We start from the raw sequence: 19,635 nt of genomic DNA on the forward strand, positions 1-19,635 counted from the left end.
AGTCTGTGCCGGAGCAAGTAAATTAGAAAGAAAAATTAAATAACATTACATGGGTTAAGTAACCCATGTAATGTTATTTATTTTTTCTATATATATATATAGCAGTTGACTTTCTCATACGTGAGATCCTCTAGGATACAAGCTCGCATTCTAAATTGCTTTATAGTTAGAGAGAATTTATAGGAACTAAATCACCACCACAATATACCAGACCAATTGCGACAAAGCGCCTAGCAGTAGAGCGCGCACATTCCACAGCAAGTCAACTAACCCAATAAGATATTAGTTTCGACGCTTCTTTATATACACACACCCGAATTGTACTACACATTCGTACTGGTTCAATATTTGCATATATACTCAAATCTCTGTAATCTCACTAAACAGCAGTGACATTTTAATGGGACCAGAGAAGATGTCTTTCTCCCTCTGAAAGTTAACTGGATCTTGATGATATACTGGATATATAAAGATAGTTTGCATTAAGGGATATGATTAAATTCAGACCAGTGACTTCTATATTGACTTGATATATATATATATCATGCATAAGTAATTGTCAAAAATGTTCATTTATTTTATTAATAACTGTTTTCACATAAGAGTTTGTCCATCTTCAGATGTGTTCTTTAAGATTTTTGTATGCATTTTTCATAGTTGTATTTCAATAATCAGATACTAAACGGAGAATGGACACAATTTCAATTGCTGATCCAGAATATTAGCCGAAGGTTGCTGTAAATTTTCATTTAGCAGAGTTACAGGCATATTTAACAACACAATGTTATAAAAAACAAATTCCTAAGTTAAAAAAAAAGTTTTAATTTAGAATAAAAGGTTACCTGCCATGTTGTTAAACATTTTTCTTTTTTGAAGTATTTAATTTAGCTTTACAATGTTATGCACGTAACATTCCGTCACATTCCGTCACATCTGAGCAAAATAATTGATAACATTTAATTTGATATAAACAATAACTGTTTTATCTAAATACTTTGTTTCTTTTTTCATTGTCCTTTATTACATTTTTATCAACCAACCTGAAAAGACAGACTTATGTCAAATTTTATCCTGAATGTAAAAAGTGAAAAAAATAAAGTTTGTTTGTTTCTTTTATTACGTTTTAGTATGGATGTTGAATCGTATGGGAAATCTTCGTCCAAATTTTGTCCGGGTATATGGGAGGTCAATTGAAGCAATAGACTTCCCCATACCAGGAAGAACTTTTCAGTCCAAAAGAAGTACAAGGAATCAGAGAACAGCTCCAGTGTTATATCAAGTTGCTCTTCATCATCTGATCAGGCAGAAGGGAAAAAAACATGCGGAAGAAATCAACAAAATGGATAAAATGTTTAAAGATACCAAATACGCTCCGATGCCACAGCAAGTAAAGAAGTATGTGCACCTTGTCAGGGAAGCGTCGATCGATGAAATCAGAAAGCACGACGTTATACTCTGTACAACAGCAGTTGGATCAAACCCAAAAGTACTTTCGGCGGCAAGTGTTTACCAGGTATTATGTTTCAGATAACGTAAGGTAAATGTAACGCACATTAAGACGCGATTTTGCTACTAAATTGATATCCGGGTAGTATTTTAAGTCTTAAAAGTGATGTATTTTGCTGTATTACTATACCAAACCAAAGATGATGGCCGGTGACCGTATGTCCCTCAACGTTCGTCATCATCAGTGCGAGAAATCTAACAAAAATACTTCCTTATGCAGTGCACTAATTGTAGACATACAGGACTGAAACCACGTTTTGTCGGTCTGAAAACCAGTTTCGGGGTTAATATCGGATTGCGCTTTTCCGTCCGTCCGTCCATCCGCTATTCCGTTATTTCATTCGTCTGAACGTTCCCCATAATGAGACGACGTGTCATGCGCAAAATCCCGATCCCTAACTCAAAGGTCAAGGCTAAACTTGGAGGTCAAAGGCCAACAGAACTCGTCCTGTCCGGTCTGTAACCAAACAATACATCAAAGGATTTTAAAATTACATCGTACAGATATTCCCCATAAAGAAGATGTGTAGTGCACAACTATCGGACTCCTAGTTTAAAGGTCAAGGACACACTTAGAAGTCAGGTGTTAGTATGGCTGATCTGTTTCATGTCCGGTTCAAAAGTCTGTCATTCATAGAGGGATTACATCATTACTTGGCACAAATGTTCCGTATAATCAGGCAAAATGTCATGCGCAAAACCTGGACCACTAGCTCAAAGGTCAGTGTCACACTTGCAGGTCAAAGGGCAGTAGGGTTTTCTTCCTGTCCGGTACATAACTTTTTTATGTATTAAAATATTTTACTTGGCACAAATGTTCCACGTAATGGGACAACGTATTATGCACAACACCCAGAAGGCTAGCTCAAAGGTCAAGGTCACACTCTGAGGTCAAATATCACTGTTTCTGTCCTGTTCCGGTCCGTAACTCTGTCATCCGTCAAGGGATGTTAATATTACTTGACATAAATGTTTATTATAATGAGTCAATGTGTCATGCGCAACTCTCAGATCACAAGCTTAAAGGTTAAGGCCACACTTGATGGTCAAATGTCAGTAGGCTTTTTTAACTGTCTAGTCCATGACTCTATAATAAATCGAGGGATTTGAATATTTGTTGGTACAAATGTTTCCCATATAAGACGACTTGTCATGTGTAACACCCAGGCCTTCAGCTCAAAGGAGTTCACACTTGGAGATCAAAGGTAAATTTGTCTTATTTCCCTTTCCGTCTTCCTTCAAGGGATATTAAGATTACTTGGAACAATGTTTCCCATAATGAGACGACTTGTCATGCGCAATACCAAACCCCTAGCACACAGGTCAAGGCCACACTTTGAGGTGAGAAGTCAATAGTTTTATTTCCTCTCCCGTCCATAATTATTCCACATTCTGACGTCATGATTTAATGCATGACGTTGCCCGATGCGCGTGAAAAGTAAACATGTTTGTTTACAAGATCGAAATATGTTTAACTCGTGAACACCAGATTTTAAATTTGCGCTCCTGGCTGCCTTACTCGATCTTACACTGAAAAACAAATATCCTCTGTACGAATTCTTTCGATGGTAGAGTATCTAACCAAAAAACAAAAAGGGCAACCATTTTTGATCATAATTAATATCAAATTTGATTATACATTATTAACCACATACCTTTACGACTGATACTTTATAATTACAATAGTTACAATACCATTAATCCTCTTAACCCTCAATAAACTACTTGAGAAGTATTCAGTATTTCATAAACACTCACCTAAAGAATCAGTAGGTGTTAGAATGTTTAAATACTTGGCTCAACAATAGTCGTGAATCTTAGTTATTTAATATTTAAATAGCCGTTCTAAATTTCACTTATTTTATTTCACTAATGATTCTTAACGTTATCTCAAAGTATATGTTGATCCTACGTTACTCCATACCATTTATTCATTTCACGGAAACAATGTGGTGATACTTGTGATCTAATGATACGACAAAACAAAAATATTATTTTCAATCGGAACAAATACAAAAAGTAAAAAATCACGCTAGTTTCTCAAAAAACAAATACATTGTACAATATACTTCATCTTTAGTTTGAACGTTCGACGGTCACTCAGATTTTCTAGTATGGAGATATTCATATATCTACTAGTGGGTAAGAGCTACTGTAGTTTGCAGTATAGAGTTTTTTTAAGAAGTCAATGTATTCATTTCTTCCGAAAGAAAGTTCTCAGATTATAAGCTCAATTATGTTTCAATCTCCAGATAAAATATCCTATAATTCAAAGGTAACTGCAATTGCGTCTATTTGCTCTGAGAAATTACCGTTATTTTACGCTTTCAGAAATATTTTGTCATGACGAACAGTTGCACATTGTATTTATAATATGATAGATTAATGTTTGATAAAGACTTCAGCCGTTACTTAAACTGAGTTAAACATGGAGGCATTACAACCCTTCCCTGTTTAAATCTATCCTAAGTATCCTTCCTGGTGGAGAATACACAGTATCTTGTTTGAAATGTTACCTTGATGACCAACGATAGCTCAGCCTTACATAGTATGTAGATAAGGCACGAACAAGATAATATATTTTTCATGTATTTCATTACAACAGGTCATTGTTGACGAAGCTGGGATGTGCCCAGAGCCTCAATGCCTTGTCCCAATTATTGCAACAAAAGCGGAGCAAGTTGTACTGATTGGAGATCATAAACAGCTTAGGCCGATTGTTATGTGTAAGGAAGCAGCATCGCTTGGACTTGAAACGTCTTTGTTTGAACGATACGCAATGACAAAATCTTCTAAAAACGTCCGATTTACTATGCTCGAACATCAATACCGAATGGTAAGTTAACAAAAGCTGCTTGAGTCTTAATTCATAAAAAACACATAAAACCCTTTAAATCCTTCAAGATAACTGGGCAAATTAACACCTTTAAACTTGTTCCTATTTATATATGAATATTATTCATATATTAACATTCTACTTTAGTGACGATACTTTGTTACGAGTCGGGTGTAACTTGAATGAAAGGGCAGCAGCAAATAGTAACAATACTAAAAATGTAAAAAAAACAAACAAATTGAACAAGACAGATGAATACATGTAGTAATTCAATCCAAATATATGTTATACCCAATTACTAAATAGTACATTAAGTTTAGACGCTTGTATTACAACTTAAATCTATGGAAAGGCGTGACCGTCTTATATGGACATTTTTCATATTATTCATTTGTTTTAAGAATATATAGATTCATTCGCTCATTATATAAATTGGAAAATGCAATATATGGAACCGTTTCGTCTTTATATGGATCCAACTTTTCATTATATTCATTCATTCATTTTAATAATATATCGGTTCATTCGCTCATTATATAAATATTGGAAAATGAAATATATAGAACCGCTTCGTCTTTATATGGAACCAAATTTTTAAATAGTTGATAGCAAAACAGTATTATATAGATTCGATTGCCCTTTATATGCATTCAAAATATAATACATGGAACCGTTCTGTCTTTATATGGAACCAACTTTTCATTATATAATAGCAAAATATTATTATATAGATTTAATTTCCCTTCATATGCAGTCAAAATGTAATATATGGAACCGTTCTGTCTTTATATGGAACCAATATAAATCCGTATGAACCATTTTAATACTTTGTATAAGACTTAGATAATTCAAACAAGTATTTTTTAAATAATCCACACAGAATGATCTTAATCTAATATTCTGCTAATAATCTTGTGGCGAAACTTTAATTTTGTAGAAACTTTAACTATGCGAAATATCGCATTCCAGAAAAGTATTTCCTTGTTACATAAGAAATATGTAATTCCAAAACATTATCTACAGTGCTATAAATGCCTGCCATGAACTTGTTATTTTGTAGCTTTAGAAAGTTCTTAAATATTCTCAGTTATCCTAATATCCTTTTTCCGAACGTCCTGGAATATACTAACAGATTTTAAAATATATCAATATGTTAAGGAGGTAGGTTACTTTAATACTTGTATGTGCGCATGCCCAACCGGAAGCTAACGTGACGATTTACGACGACGACGATAAAAAACTGTGTTTGTATATCCATTCTTTTGAAAAAAAAAATCATGAACCTGTCTCCGATCTGATGCTTAATGGTTTAATAATGCAGAAATAATGAATAAATTGCCACAGAAACGCTTCAAAACATTGTTGCCTTAAAATGACGGTAGCGACGTCATGACGTTACGTGTCAGTTACCGCGCAAAATTAATAGCTTTTACTTTGAAAGTACGTAATTCTGTACATTTTCTTTATTTGAACTATCTTTAAACAGCCATTATTTGCTGATATATTTTTTATGAGCCGTTCGCTCTGAATAATGATCAATATTTTGCTTCTTTTATATAGTTATAATGAAATGTTAATATGCGGAAAGTAAGAAAATGGATCATGGTGACTGATGTTATTGGGAATATAGTTGGGTGAAAGGTTACTTATTACGGCCATTTTCAAATAAAAATTAGACAGTTTGATTTGTAATACCTATTTTTTCAGTTTCCGTTGATAATTTGTTACTTATATACTAAAACTAAGCTCTAAAATAGTTCAAATTTCAGTAGAAAATTGAGGTGTTTTGAATTAAATTCATGTTACCATGGAAACAAAGCCCGTGACCTATATATCTAAATGCAAAATTCAAAAACGTTGACACTGGTCTATGCAAGTAACATAGCTTCGGCTTTTTATTTGCATTTCAACAATATCTATGAGAACAATAGCACCATGCAGACCGATTTTTCCATAAAAAGAATGTCCGACGAGGAGTACTGCTGTAAGTATTTTAAGCTATGAAATTTGTTTAAATCAATGCAAATGAAACGAAAATATTACTTACGTTAGAAATAAGATGTTTTAAAGCTACATTAACAAGAAAGATAATTTTATTTTATATTTTTATAAGAAATTATGATAAAAAGCAAGATATAGGCTATTTTAAACATCCCTGTTGCCATGGTTACTTTTAACTTAATAAAAATAGGGTACCATGTAAAGTGCTTGGTATTTTGCTAATAATATTGCCCAAATATTCCATGTTGGTCATTAACAGAATGGCACTGAACCCCGTTTTCATACATAGTTGTTTAAAAATGAGAGAAAATGCGTTACCATGGAAACACGAGCCCCGCGACATACACATTTTAAGCTTATATTAGAAAGCTAACGCGCATACTAGTAAAATTATCAATTACGCAGACTTCTACGGATAACAATGAAACCAAAATACAATGAAAAGTGTTAAATATCCGTATTTTCCTTCTTCTTTCAATATGAAATATGAATTTATGCTAGTTGTATTGAAATACCACTGCACTGGTTCATTGTGTTTCAATTTAGTACATAGTAATTTCGTTTTCTTTCTTACAAGAAGGTGAGGTTTCGACCAAAGCGTGACAATCGCAATGTACCCCCTATATAGTTCAAACTATTTGTACTAAATTTTAATTTTAGCATCCACAAATTTGCTCTTTCCCGTCCGAGCAATTTTACCAGAATAAATTAGAAACCAGGAGAGGTCTCTGGTATGGTACAAACCTCGACATTTGGCCAAAAGTAGGCGATGACAGCTATCCATTTGTGTTGGTTCATGTGGAAGGAAAAGAAGAGATGCTTACTGTCTCAACAGAAGATGGAAATGAACAGTCAAAGAGTAACAGTGCTGAAGTTGATCACGTGGTAATGTTTTAGCTTACTCTGATAAGATGATAGTATCTTAATGAATAAAAAAGTGAATTAGTTCAAACAAATATGTTAAATGGCGCTATAATATACTAGTAGGTGAATTTAGGATAAATGTGCTTTAATAAGATGTTTTATAACCCGTCTATAATGTTTTTCCGTTACAGCTTCTTCTTGTTGTCGGCCTACTTTGCAAATGCGTGGCTCTAAGGCTGTGTTTGTGGTGCTCTGTGCCTTCGAGAAATCTACCCTTACCTGTTATCTTTTTTAGTTTGCTTTAAAAGATCCCATAGGTACTGCTGATATACAATGCATTAAGTATAACATGGTCTTTTTGTATATATACTTAATGTGATAATGTACTCTTGTCCTTTCATTACAATTTTTTCTATATATGCGTTATATAGTGAAATTGCTGAAATTACATATTCTTTAGTTTTATAAATGAAATCTCACGCATAGAGAAAGTGACAACAGTATTTGAATTACTGTTTTCAAGCATAGGTTAATTATTATCCAATTTCTGTTGACAGATTGAAGTGTACTCTTACCTCACAAAGAAGATGCATCAGCACAAAGAGAGTATCCAGATTTTGTCCCAATATAACGCACAGTGTTCTGAAATCAGAAGAAAATTACAGAGCAAAGGTTTCAATGACGAACACGTTAACACAGTTGTGTCAAGTCAAGGTGTGTTCTAAAATAGTCTTAAGCAGATTTTTTTCTACATTGAATTTTTATTTCCTTTCTCGTCATGTAAACGTTTCGGAATTGTGTAATCAAAAAGAAAGAATGATAGCCGCATTTGCTTTTCAGAGTGGGACTGTTTAACACACTACTTCCTACAGTTCGGAAATAGTGTATCTACTATTCCTACAGTTAGAAAATAGTGTATCCTACAGTTAAGAAGTTGCCGTCTAAGTTTTGATTGCGGAATCCATCGAAACTTTTTGTGTTAAATGGTGCCGTCGTGAGAATGCTGATCCCAATGCTTTAACGTCTTGGAAACGAAATATTTTTAACATTGTTGATTCTCGAATAAAATTTTATCAAACTAATGAACACCTACTTCCACCAAAACCCAAGTTTACTTTAAGACATTTGAAAAAGGAAATCCAAGAATTTCATTCTAAGTATGTCTTAGTTCCAGCAGATAAGGCGGCCAACAATATTATCATCATTTGACGCCTACATTATATTAATGTTTTACAAAACGAACTAAATAGCACTAAAACTTATACATTGAGTCCTTCTGTTGAAAATAATTTGGTCACTGATCACATCACTGAAGTTTCTAATTTAAAAGTTCGTATAGACGATCAACAAATTAAACTACCAACCATGTACTGGATTCCTAAATTGTATAAACAACCATATAAAGCCCGCTTCATCGCTAATTCAAGCTCTTATACAACTACAAATATTTCAAAACTATTAACATCATGTCTAACTGCTGTGAAAGCCCACGTGGAAAGATACTGCGATAAAGTATACGAAAACTCTGGTAAACATTTATTTTGGTCGATTAAAAATTCTGGCGAAATCCTGGATAAGTTTAAAATTAATAATTACAAGGTATCTACAGTCAGTACATACGATTTTTCTACTTCGTATACCACTTTACCACATAACTTAATAAATGACAAACTAACTGCCCTAATTCAAAAGACTTTTGCCAGAGAGAATGCTACATTTCTCGCTTGCAGTTTTGATAAAGCCTTTTTTACTAGCAATATTATTAAACATTATACAATGTGGACCTGTGACGAAGTTTGTAAAGCCCTTTCCTTTTTATTGAACAACATTTACATCAGGTTTGGGAATGCAGTTTTTAGACAAGTAGTTGGTATTCCCATGGGAACAAATTGTGCACCCCTTGTCGCAGATTTGTTTTTATATTGTTATGAAAGAGACTTTATGTTGAGCCTTTCTCCAGATACGCAGGCAGATATTATAACTGCATTTAATAATACATCACGCTATCTGGATGATATTCTTAATATGGATAATTCGTCTTTTGGTCAACTGGTGGGTACTATTTATCCTAGGGAGCTTCAGTTAATTAAAACTAACAATTCGGATACTGATGCTTCGTTTTTAGATTTACATCTATCTATTTATGACAATATTGTACATACCAAAATTTATGACAAGAGGGATGATTTTAACTTTAGTATTGTAAATTTTCCCCATTTGGATGGGGATGTACCTCAGGCTACATCTTATGGGGTATATATTTCTCAATTAGTTCGGTTTGCCAGAGCGTGTAGTCATGTCAAGCATTACAATGAGCCCGCCCGCTTAGCTCAGTAGGGAGAGCGTTGGTCTACGGATCACGGGGTCGCGAGTTCGATCCTCGGCGGGGCGTATGTTCTCCGTGACGATTTGATAAAAGACATTGTGTCTGAAATCATTCGTCCTCCACCTCTGATAATTCATGTGGGGAAGTTGGCAGTTACTTGCGGAGAACAGGTTTGTACTGGTACAGAATCCAGGAACACTGGTTAGGTTAACTGCCCGCCGTTACATGACTGAAATACTGTTGAAAAACGACGTTAAACCCAAAACAAACAAACAAACAAAGCATTTCAATGAACGTAATCTATATATTACAAGTAAACTTCTTCAGCAAGGCTACCGTTATTACAAATTACGTAAATATTTTGCTAAATTTTACTATCGTAATTCTGATTTAGTTTTAAAATTCAATAGTAATTTAAAGACACTTCTGCGAGAAGGTATTTCTAAACCCGTTTTTTATGGGGATGTGGTTTACAAACTTCGGAAGATCTTGGGTCATGGTAATTTTTCAAATGTATTTGGTAAAATTATAAAACGTTTTATTAAAAGAGGTTACGACCCAACTGTTTTGAGACATACCGCATGTTTAGTGTTCAACCCGTTTACAGTTGGACACTACGCTTCCCTCTTTGATTGTGTCTGACGGAAGAGGGGGAGGACTCTATGATAAGCAGTTTTTAAATCCTACCAGGACTGAACTGTTTTGAAATCTGTCTTATGGCCTGTTTCGTCGGGTCCTTAAGGGTGTTTCTCTTGTTGCTCTGTCTTCTGAAAAGGCATTGAGTACATACGTTTTTGGTTCTAAAGGTTTGTTTTTTATATATTTATACACGAGCATTGTTGTGTTTTACATGCCATGCCTTTTTGTTTCCATTACGTGTGTTAGAGATTCACCTGGTGGAGATTACTTTTATTTACACTGTCCCGTGTCTTTGGAACATGGTGGGGGTAAGAGTGAGGTTGGGTGCGCACCATAAACCGGTTTAAGCTCCCCAGTGGTGTTTTTGCCACTGACCGTTCCAAGGCGGTGCCCCACTGTGTTCCTTTGTTTGTTAACCAGGTTTTCAACTAAAACCTGAGTTATTAGATTGGGGTATGTCGTTGGTCGGGTGGGCGGGCGGCGGCGTCAAACTGGTGTTTCCGGTCAATAACTTTTGTTTCGGTAAAGATATTTGAATAAAACTTGGTATGTATGTAGCTTATATCAAGACAAAGGCTGGGATTGATTTTGGGGTTCCTGGGGTCAAGGTCAAGGTCACTGTTACTTAAAATAGAAAAAGGGTTTCCAGTCAATAACTTTTGTTTCGGTAAAGATATTTGAATAAAACTAGGTATGTACGTAGCTTATATCAAGACAAAGGGTGGGATTGATTTTGGGGTTTCTGGGGTCATAGTCAAGGTCACTGTTACTTAAAATAGAAAAAGGGTTTCCGGTCAATAACTTAACTTAGGAATGAGCTATCATGATGAAACTTGGTGTATAGAAAACTTATATAAAGTTGTAGCTTGGGATTGATTTTGGGGTTTCTGGGATCAAGGTCAAGGTCATTGTTACTAAAAATAGGGTAAGGGTTAGGGTTAGGGTTGTGCTTTAAAGTGGTGCACTGTGATTCAGTATACTTTTTTATTCTTATGAAAAGTGTTGAAAACCTGGTTTCATGGCATTGCCGCGTTTCTTGTTCGTTTTGTCCTCATGTGTTGGCTTTGTGTGTGTGCGCGCGTGTATGTGTGTGTGTGTGTGTGTGTGTTTGTGGTGTGCACGTCTGCGTGCTGTAGGTTTCGTTTTGGGGAGGCTGCGATTTTGGTACGTGGCATTCCCTGTTTGATATTTGTCTTTGTTTTTTTTTATGGATAAATTTTAAATTGTCTTTTGGCAGGTTCTGCGATATGCAGGCTAAAGAACCTCAGATCTCCTCTCTAAATTCCACTTTGTTTATTCTGTTTTTACCGCCGTATGAATACATCTGCGGGTGTTTTAGTAATTACAACATGTTTCAATGTTGTATTCTGCTCAACACGGGCCTAGAGGTCGTAGACAACATTTAATTTCATTTCCACTACCGTTCATGAACATGCTCAAACCGACCCTGCAATATTTTCGTTTATGTTGTGTTGGACGACCTTTGGTTTACCATTTTGTCTGTGTTGTTTTAGGAAGATTCCTTCTTGAAACTGAGGTCAGTGGTACACAAATGACACCACCGTAATACTACACTACTCTGAACATCAAGTTCCATTCCTGTCATTTACCAAATCTCGTGGTAACATGTGTGTTGTTCTATACTATTCAAACATGTATTTGGACAAACACATAACCAAATTGAATTTTACATAGCTGTGAACAGGAACATACTTTTGAACATGTTTACATTTACTCCCCAGGTGGAGAATGGGACTATGTGATTTTCAGCACGGTACGATCCTTACCCGACTACAAGATTGAGAAGAATCCTACTATTGGATGGTGTCAACATAATTTAGGATTCATAACGGACAAAAACCAAGTTAATGTAGCAATTACAAGAGCTAGGAAAGGCTTGATAATTATAGGTAATGTAATTTTAAGTAAAACATTTAGTTTCCTTAGATGCAATTTCAGTGTAACTTTGGCACTTCTTTCGAAGTAAAACAATAAATATTGTTGGCGCTTTCAAAAATATAAACATTATATAAATAGGAATTTTATTTGTTCTTTGGGATTTTATAACGTGGGTTAACGTAATCAAAATTAATGATCGAACACTACTAAAAAACATGTCCTATTTAGCCCATAATTATATTTTCTTAGAGATGTATTTGTTTAGATGAATTATAATACATGTATAAGTATGGAGTATAGTGTACTTTGATTACTAAAAACGATGTCATAAATATAACATGCGTAGGAAATACAATTTTATCTAATATAGGAGATAGTTAGTGTAAGTGACTGTTTGGTATTTACATCATTTATAATAATACACACACATGCCATATTTATAGGAAACAGAAAGTTGCTAGAATGTGATAGCGTTTGGAAGAAGCTCATTGAGCGTTATGAAAGGCATGGCTGTATTATGGAACCAAATCAGTTCCCGCCTATACAACGGTCAAGTCAGTCAGATATGAAGGACAGAGGCACAGATTCATTTACATTTATAGGAGCGTCATGGAAAAAAGGACGACCGAGGCAGTTACGGAAATATTAAATATCCTGAATAAAATATTTCCTTTTTAAAATCGGTAAGTACAAATGTAGTGAAATATCCCCCATGAAGTATTTGGGCTTTATTAAAATGCTAGAAGTCTACGATATTCAGCCAAGTAGAAATATAGTCTGTACCACACGTCATATTCGAAAGGAGTACAAACATCTCGCGTATATTTTATATAACCGTCGTAATTGATTTACGAGATTAATGTACTTGATACATTCTTCTTAATCGTCACTGTATCAACCTAATGTTAATGAACGTATCTACTCTACTTTATTTCAATTTGTCTTCAGATTCAAATACATGCAAAAGATTTTATGGACTACAACATTCCAGGAAAATTACCATTTCATGAGTACAGGGTATGAAATAATTGTAACAAACTGTTTTTTGTGAAAGGAAGATATATTCTACGACAATCTTGGCAAGCCTAGTCATAATTATGTTGCAGCGATTATTTGATATCTGTCTACAACTATGCCTATACATGTAAAAACTTTACTTGTTATATTTTGTGGTATGATATGAATTTGATTGGAGACTTTATGATTTAAATCAAAGGTAGAACATCAAACACTTTCATATTATGAAAAACAAGTGTTTTTCGAATTCAATGATAGGTCTCTGTAAGACACAGTGTTATTTTTTAGTTTTTATGACATACGTTTTTCATAGTTAATTACTTGGTCAGATTAACACAGGTCAGATTGAAACTGTTCAAAAATATGATACATCTACATTCTGTGAAACAGCAACTTGTTTCATGCAAGGCTTAAACCCATAGGTCAAAGGTCACACTTAATTTTTAAAATTTACTAAAATAAATTCTGATTTTTTATAAGCTAGGGGTACTAAAGAGGCAAAAATATCTTACTAAAATTTCATGTTTCTTCTGTTTATATTAGCACGTGGTGTTAATATCATCCGTGAAAAAGGGAGGAGTTACTAAACACAAGCAGTAGTTTAAAGTCAAGGATCCGCTCGCGGTATATAGCACGAAGACACATTGAAAATTAGGGTAATTTACTTACCAAGTTGGACGAATTGCGAAAAGGTTTTACAGAACTGCATATGATTTCAAGTAAAGAAGTTATTGCTTACCTTTATTACTGTAAATGATTTTATAAACCGTTGATTCAGGGGCAAATCATATGAAAATAAAACTGAATTAAAAAATGATTTTGATATAAAGTTCAATAAATAGCTATCGGAAGTACAACATTTGAAAAGAAATCAAAAATTGGAAAGGGAATACCGTTTAAAAATCTGGAAGAGGTGTGCATGTGTTTTGAGAATACTAACAAACAAAAGCAGATATCATAAGAAAGAAGTAAGTATAATGATATTTTTATTAGGTTCAAGTTAAATTGGATTTAAAATTGCTTGTGTCATGGCGATAAAGAGTAGAAGAGGGTTATGTATGGAAATACTAAGGAACAAAATGGAGTAACATAAGAAATTGAATTGAGAAGAGAAGAAATAACAAAAAAAAAAACAACATTTATTGCATGTGGAATTTATCAATAGTGACCTTGACCTTTGTAGTCTTTAAACCAACAGCTGTTGTTTCCTTACTAAGATCAGTCTTAATCTTAGATTAAGTAAAAATGACATAAGTTTAGAACATACAGCAAAATTGTCAAACTGTCCTATAAACTTTTGATCCTCACTATCATATTATTTGAAACTACTGACCTTTATTTTTGGGGTTGTTTCATAAAGTGGTACAGAAAAATTTCAAAAGGTAGTATTTTCAATGTCTGATATTTATTTTCAAAGAACATGTGATACAGTTTGAAAAGGGACTGTTATAAAAAAAATTCAAACTACATTGTACGCGTATTTCACTTTCATTTTATGAACTCGCAGCTGATTTATAAATTGATTCTAACATGAATTTTATGTTATTTCCTAACTTGAAAATTCATTTGTATATTATTTCAGCCTGCGGTTTTATTTAGCATACAGTAGGTGTTACCGAATTATCTTGCAGTTCGGCCGTGAAATTGAGTGCATCACATTATATACTAGTGATAGCATGTTATGCAGTAAATAAACGCGGCTGCCTAAACAAAATATTTTTCTTTAGATTTTTTTCCCTAACTTTTATCCCCTTAATAAACCCACATTTGACGTAGCAGTTTATCTTTATGTCTAAATGTTCTACTGTCAAAGTTCCATCACTCACAAGATACACACTTCTGTGTCATAGCATCACATGATGGAGAAACTCGTTTTCTATAGGCATATTTCTTACATTCCTCTACATATATATGACACTGTATTCTTACATTTTGTATTTGCTGTTAAAGCAAGTAGAGTTTACTTGTGTCTGTATGCACTTTTTTCTCAAGTTTAGATATCTATTTCTTTGTTTGTAGAATACTTAGAATTTCAATTAAATTAATTGTGTAGCATTTTAAAGAGACTGATAAAATTATATGACAAACTGTCCTTCTAGATTATAACCAAAGAATTCAGTACACTTAGAAATTTTGTGGAATTACAACTAAGGCGAAAGAGATATTTTTCGAGCTGTCGTTGTGTTGTATATAATAATTGAATTGTTTCTGTACATGTATTTTTCTTTACTTAATCTGTGATAGCTCATAAATCTCTAATTAAATCGTTTTATTTTTTACAATGTTTTACATTCGTCAATATTCATTGATATAGTTTGGGTCATGTAGACATCCTTTCATTTTGTATCCGAACAAATTATTTTGATATTTTAATGTGTGTTTATACATTTATTGAAGACTGTAAATTGATACTTTGTGCTCGATTTATGTAAATAATTTTGTAAAGAGTAAATATGTAAAGCGGCACGTCTTGAGAAAAGCGGTGATGTACTGCCTCGAGAAAAGTGAAAAGAAATCCTTTTTTATATTGTGTGTAAGGATATAGACATGACATAGAAATATATGAGGCTCAGCGTTTATATAACATTTGCAAGGATATTTTTATTATGACTCATTTTACATAATTATTTTGCAGATATAGACAGTATAGAAATATGTGACCAATATTGAACAAACGCATGAATGGAAAAGATGCGTGATAGTTATTTTGAGTGCATACATAAATCATATAAAAATGTATGAGTGTTTCTTTTAGGAGGCATAAACGATATAGAAATATGCGAGCCATTTTGAAGTGAGAGAATTGAAAGAGCCTTTTTTAAACGGAGATGTAAATGATATGAAATGAATGAGCCATTTTGAATGGAGGTATATTTCTATATAATATAGAAATGTGTGAACCATGTATGATATAGAAAATAATAAGTCATTTGTCAGGAGTCATTAATGATATAGAAATATGCGAGCCATTTAGAACGAAGATGGAATATGTGCTATTGAAATGTGTTGACCGCTATATACATGTATACCATGACATAAAATGTAAGTAGCATATATGACATAGAATAGTATACTTTGTACAGAGACTTATATGATGATATAGAAACGTAAATACATTTTACAGTGTACTTTATTATTTTTTTGATATAATATATTTAAGCAATGAACATTGTAATAACCATAATGATAAAACTCTTAAATATCATTACCTTAATCATGTGTTATGACCATGTTCTATATAACATAAAAGCTATGATAATAGGTATTGTTTTAATATAATGGAAATCATGTTTGTAACACCATGGTACTTTATTTCTCTCTGTATATATATTACTTAAAAAGCAAAAAAACAAAAAACAAAAAACAAACAACAAATGGAAATTAAAGAAGACATATTTCCAGATAGAAATTCCTGTTTTTCCCTAGAGAAAATAGCTTTCACTTAAGAGACGCAACATAGTTCTAGCATCATTTTGACCTCATACACTATATACATAATGCCAGCAAACACCTTTATCTATTTGCCATTACAATCTTTTTTTAACATAATAGTATTACTCAAATACATGATTTTACATGCCTGCCTGTGAACAGCTGTTTTCCTAACCCTCAGGACTGTATGGATAACCCTAACTTACACAGGCAGGCATGTAAGATCCTTATCTTACATAAAGCACAAAGTAATTGTGTTTTAATCTTTTTCAGTGAATTTCGCCCCAATGATTACCCAGTCTGACTAAAGTACTTGATCTTCTTAACGAAGATCTGAGAATGACCCATTCACATTCGTCTTCTGTATATTTTGGATTTCCTATATTGCTACTTTTATTTGAACCAATCAGACGACTTGTTTCTACAAGCATCCGGCTGAACCATAAAAGAGTGTCGAATGTCAAAGGGTGAGAAAAATGTGCAGTCAGTCCGGGGCTCGAACCCGGGACTCCTCGTTTACAGGGCGAGTGCCCTACCGACAGAGCTAACCGGCTGTTTGACACCTTACGTGACCAAGTCCGTACCATGACATATGATTTCTCTCAAAACACGAGGGCGTAGTCGCGATGTGGTCATCAAAAGAATTGTAAATATGAAAAACCCAGGCTAACTATAATTTCTACTTTCACGTACAAAATGTTGTAAGTAAGGCACTGATTGGCAAGCGGAAGGGTCGTCAGAATATCAATAGCACGTCTTCAGATCCAATGTGCGTAGCGTTAATTGGAGATGTACTTTAGTCAGATTGATGATTACCTAATGTGCCTTCGTTAATAGCGAAATATATATTTATCTGATATTTTTCATAGTAGCATTACCATCATATATAATTTACAGTTATATGTTCGAATAGAGGTAATTCACTAACTGAAAACCAAGTTATAAATACTAAAATATATTTCTGAACGGATTACACAATATAAGTATTATTTCTAAACTATGAACATGAAATGTTAAGTAGTTGAATTTTCCATAAACTCCGACTAGCTTAGTCTAGCCTCCTACAACAAATGTTACAAAAAGTTCTGTACTATACAATCAATTATTGCTATTTATCTGTCGATATGAGGACTTGCCGACCTGGAAAAAGTGATAGCCTGGATTGATATAACTTTTCTCAGGTCGATAAATTCTCGTATTGGCCACACCTAAAAGGCAACGATTGTTTTATTATTGAATAATTTGGATTCATCCAAAAACGAAAATCATATCCAAATCTTCGGAGCGTTTGGTAATTTGTCAGAGGGTCTTAGTCTCAAATTGTTATGACGTCAAAATTATATTACGTCACTGCTGGAGGATAGTCCGTGTTTTTGTTTTTGCTCCGCCTATGAGTAAATACGACTTCCTATCATTAGCCATATAACTGTGTTTAAACCAATTGAAAGTAGTAAAAATTTAGATTTGATAATAAATGACGTTAAGTTTTGATTCGATTTAATTACTTGTAAATTTGTTATTTTATACTACAATAAAGACAGACATATGATACACAACCCATTACATTTTATGCCACAATATCATATTCCTTTCAGTATTCAATATCATGTTAAATCAGTTTTCGTTTGCAAATTTCAAGGAAATATTTACCTAATTATTAATGCAATATTGTTTTACTTTGATCTGAATTTATTTTATATTATATTGTATTGATGATTGTTATAGATATATTTGTTTTATATTTTTTTACATTCCGATACAAACAATTATATATAAAGAACGTTTGGCTCATGTTATAATAGCTAGAATTGATATGAAGTATTATTTCTCAAGCACAAATAAGGTTTTGCTTGTAAATGTAACTTTCGTATTGATTTTGATGCAGTTGCGTTCTTTTCATTGACATGTCAATTTACAAATTTGAAAGATGAAGAAAGTAACAAAGTAAAGTAATGTTCTGAGTTTTTTTTTTTCAGAAATAAACTTTCAGGATACCCGGTATTACTTACTTTACAAATGATAGAAACGAATTGTATAACAAGTGCTCCTTGTGAAAATAAATGATTCCCATTAATCTATTTAGTCTGTAGTTTTGTTGTTCCCTTGTAACCGTCTGAAAAAATATTGCCTACACCAAAACTGAAAGAGAAAATATTTCGAAGTTAGAGGAATCTACGTGAGATAGTATCTGCTGTTCAAGATATATTCCTTTTTTTAACCCACATGGGTTTTTGGAGCGCCGTATTTATGTCCTAATGATGGGAGAATGATATTAAGTATTTTTTTTTAAGGAGATTACTTTATATTAACGTTTTTTATCAGCAGCCTAACGCCGGATTTCAAAATAGTTTCTTAAACATATGCGTCTTCAGAAAAGTTTACTGCCTTAAATCAAACAAGGATACAAAACGGCATATAAGAGATATCTAACATAGAGTTGAGATTAGTCTTGTTAGAGAAGTCTGATCGTCTAACAAGTTCTATCAGTTTGTTTGTTTGTTTTTGGGTTTAACGCCGTTTTACAACAGTATTTCAGTCGTATTTTTCAGTATTTTCCGACTTTCAAGGACAGATAATTCATGATCAAGCCTTGGTACTGTTCAGACACAAAACAAGAGCAGCTAACGCTTCTGAGATTTAATATTAATAATAATAATAATAATAAAAGCTGCTCTTCGCCGTCATTGGGATTTGTTAAACTCTTCTCCAGTCTTGCAATTTCTTTTCCTCCGTAAATAATCAAAGCGTCTTTTCTGTCTTGTGGTTCCGTAATCTTGAAAAATCTGAATTTTCTTTCTATTCCTTCTAGCCATTCTTCCCATTGTTTTCCCGTTGAAAGTTGATCGCCGTCAGGAATAAACTGCAATGTTCTCAAATTTCTGTTTACCGTCACAATTGTAATACGATCTTCCATTCTTCTGTTACTTAAGACAATATTCTAAGTGTTCTCGACAATAATCTGGTATCTTCTCGACAATAATCTGGAACAAGAATCTGGTATCTTCTCGACAGGAATCTGTTTCTTTGGTATTATTCTATTTTCCTCGGCAGTTTCTGTCTTCCTCGATAATAAACTCTTCTCCGATGATTATCTAGTATATCTCTTTGTTTACTT

The 19,635-nt window shown here is 33.4% G+C and overlaps 1 protein-coding gene across 1 annotated transcript in view; it reads left to right on the plus strand.

The window, feature by feature from the left end:
* The window catches only part of LOC123524794 (helicase with zinc finger domain 2-like), a 45,458-nt gene extending 26,860 nt beyond the window's left edge, over positions 1-18,598 (plus strand). The window contains exons 19-25 of the mRNA XM_053538373.1: positions 1,128-1,513; positions 4,112-4,342; positions 7,004-7,228; positions 7,765-7,921; positions 11,915-12,082; positions 12,515-12,754; positions 13,020-18,598. Of these exons, the coding sequence (XP_053394348.1) occupies positions 1,128-1,513; positions 4,112-4,342; positions 7,004-7,228; positions 7,765-7,921; positions 11,915-12,082; positions 12,515-12,720 (1,373 nt within the window). The 3' untranslated portion in view covers positions 12,721-12,754; positions 13,020-18,598. The remainder of the gene's footprint in view (positions 1-1,127; positions 1,514-4,111; positions 4,343-7,003; positions 7,229-7,764; positions 7,922-11,914; positions 12,083-12,514; positions 12,755-13,019) is intronic.
* The last annotated feature ends 1,037 nt before the right edge of the window (positions 18,599-19,635 follow it).

Source organism: Mercenaria mercenaria, chromosome 3 (genome assembly GCF_021730395.1).
Source record: "Mercenaria mercenaria strain notata chromosome 3, MADL_Memer_1, whole genome shotgun sequence".
NCBI classification, from domain to species: Eukaryota; Metazoa; Mollusca; class Bivalvia; order Venerida; family Veneridae; genus Mercenaria; species Mercenaria mercenaria.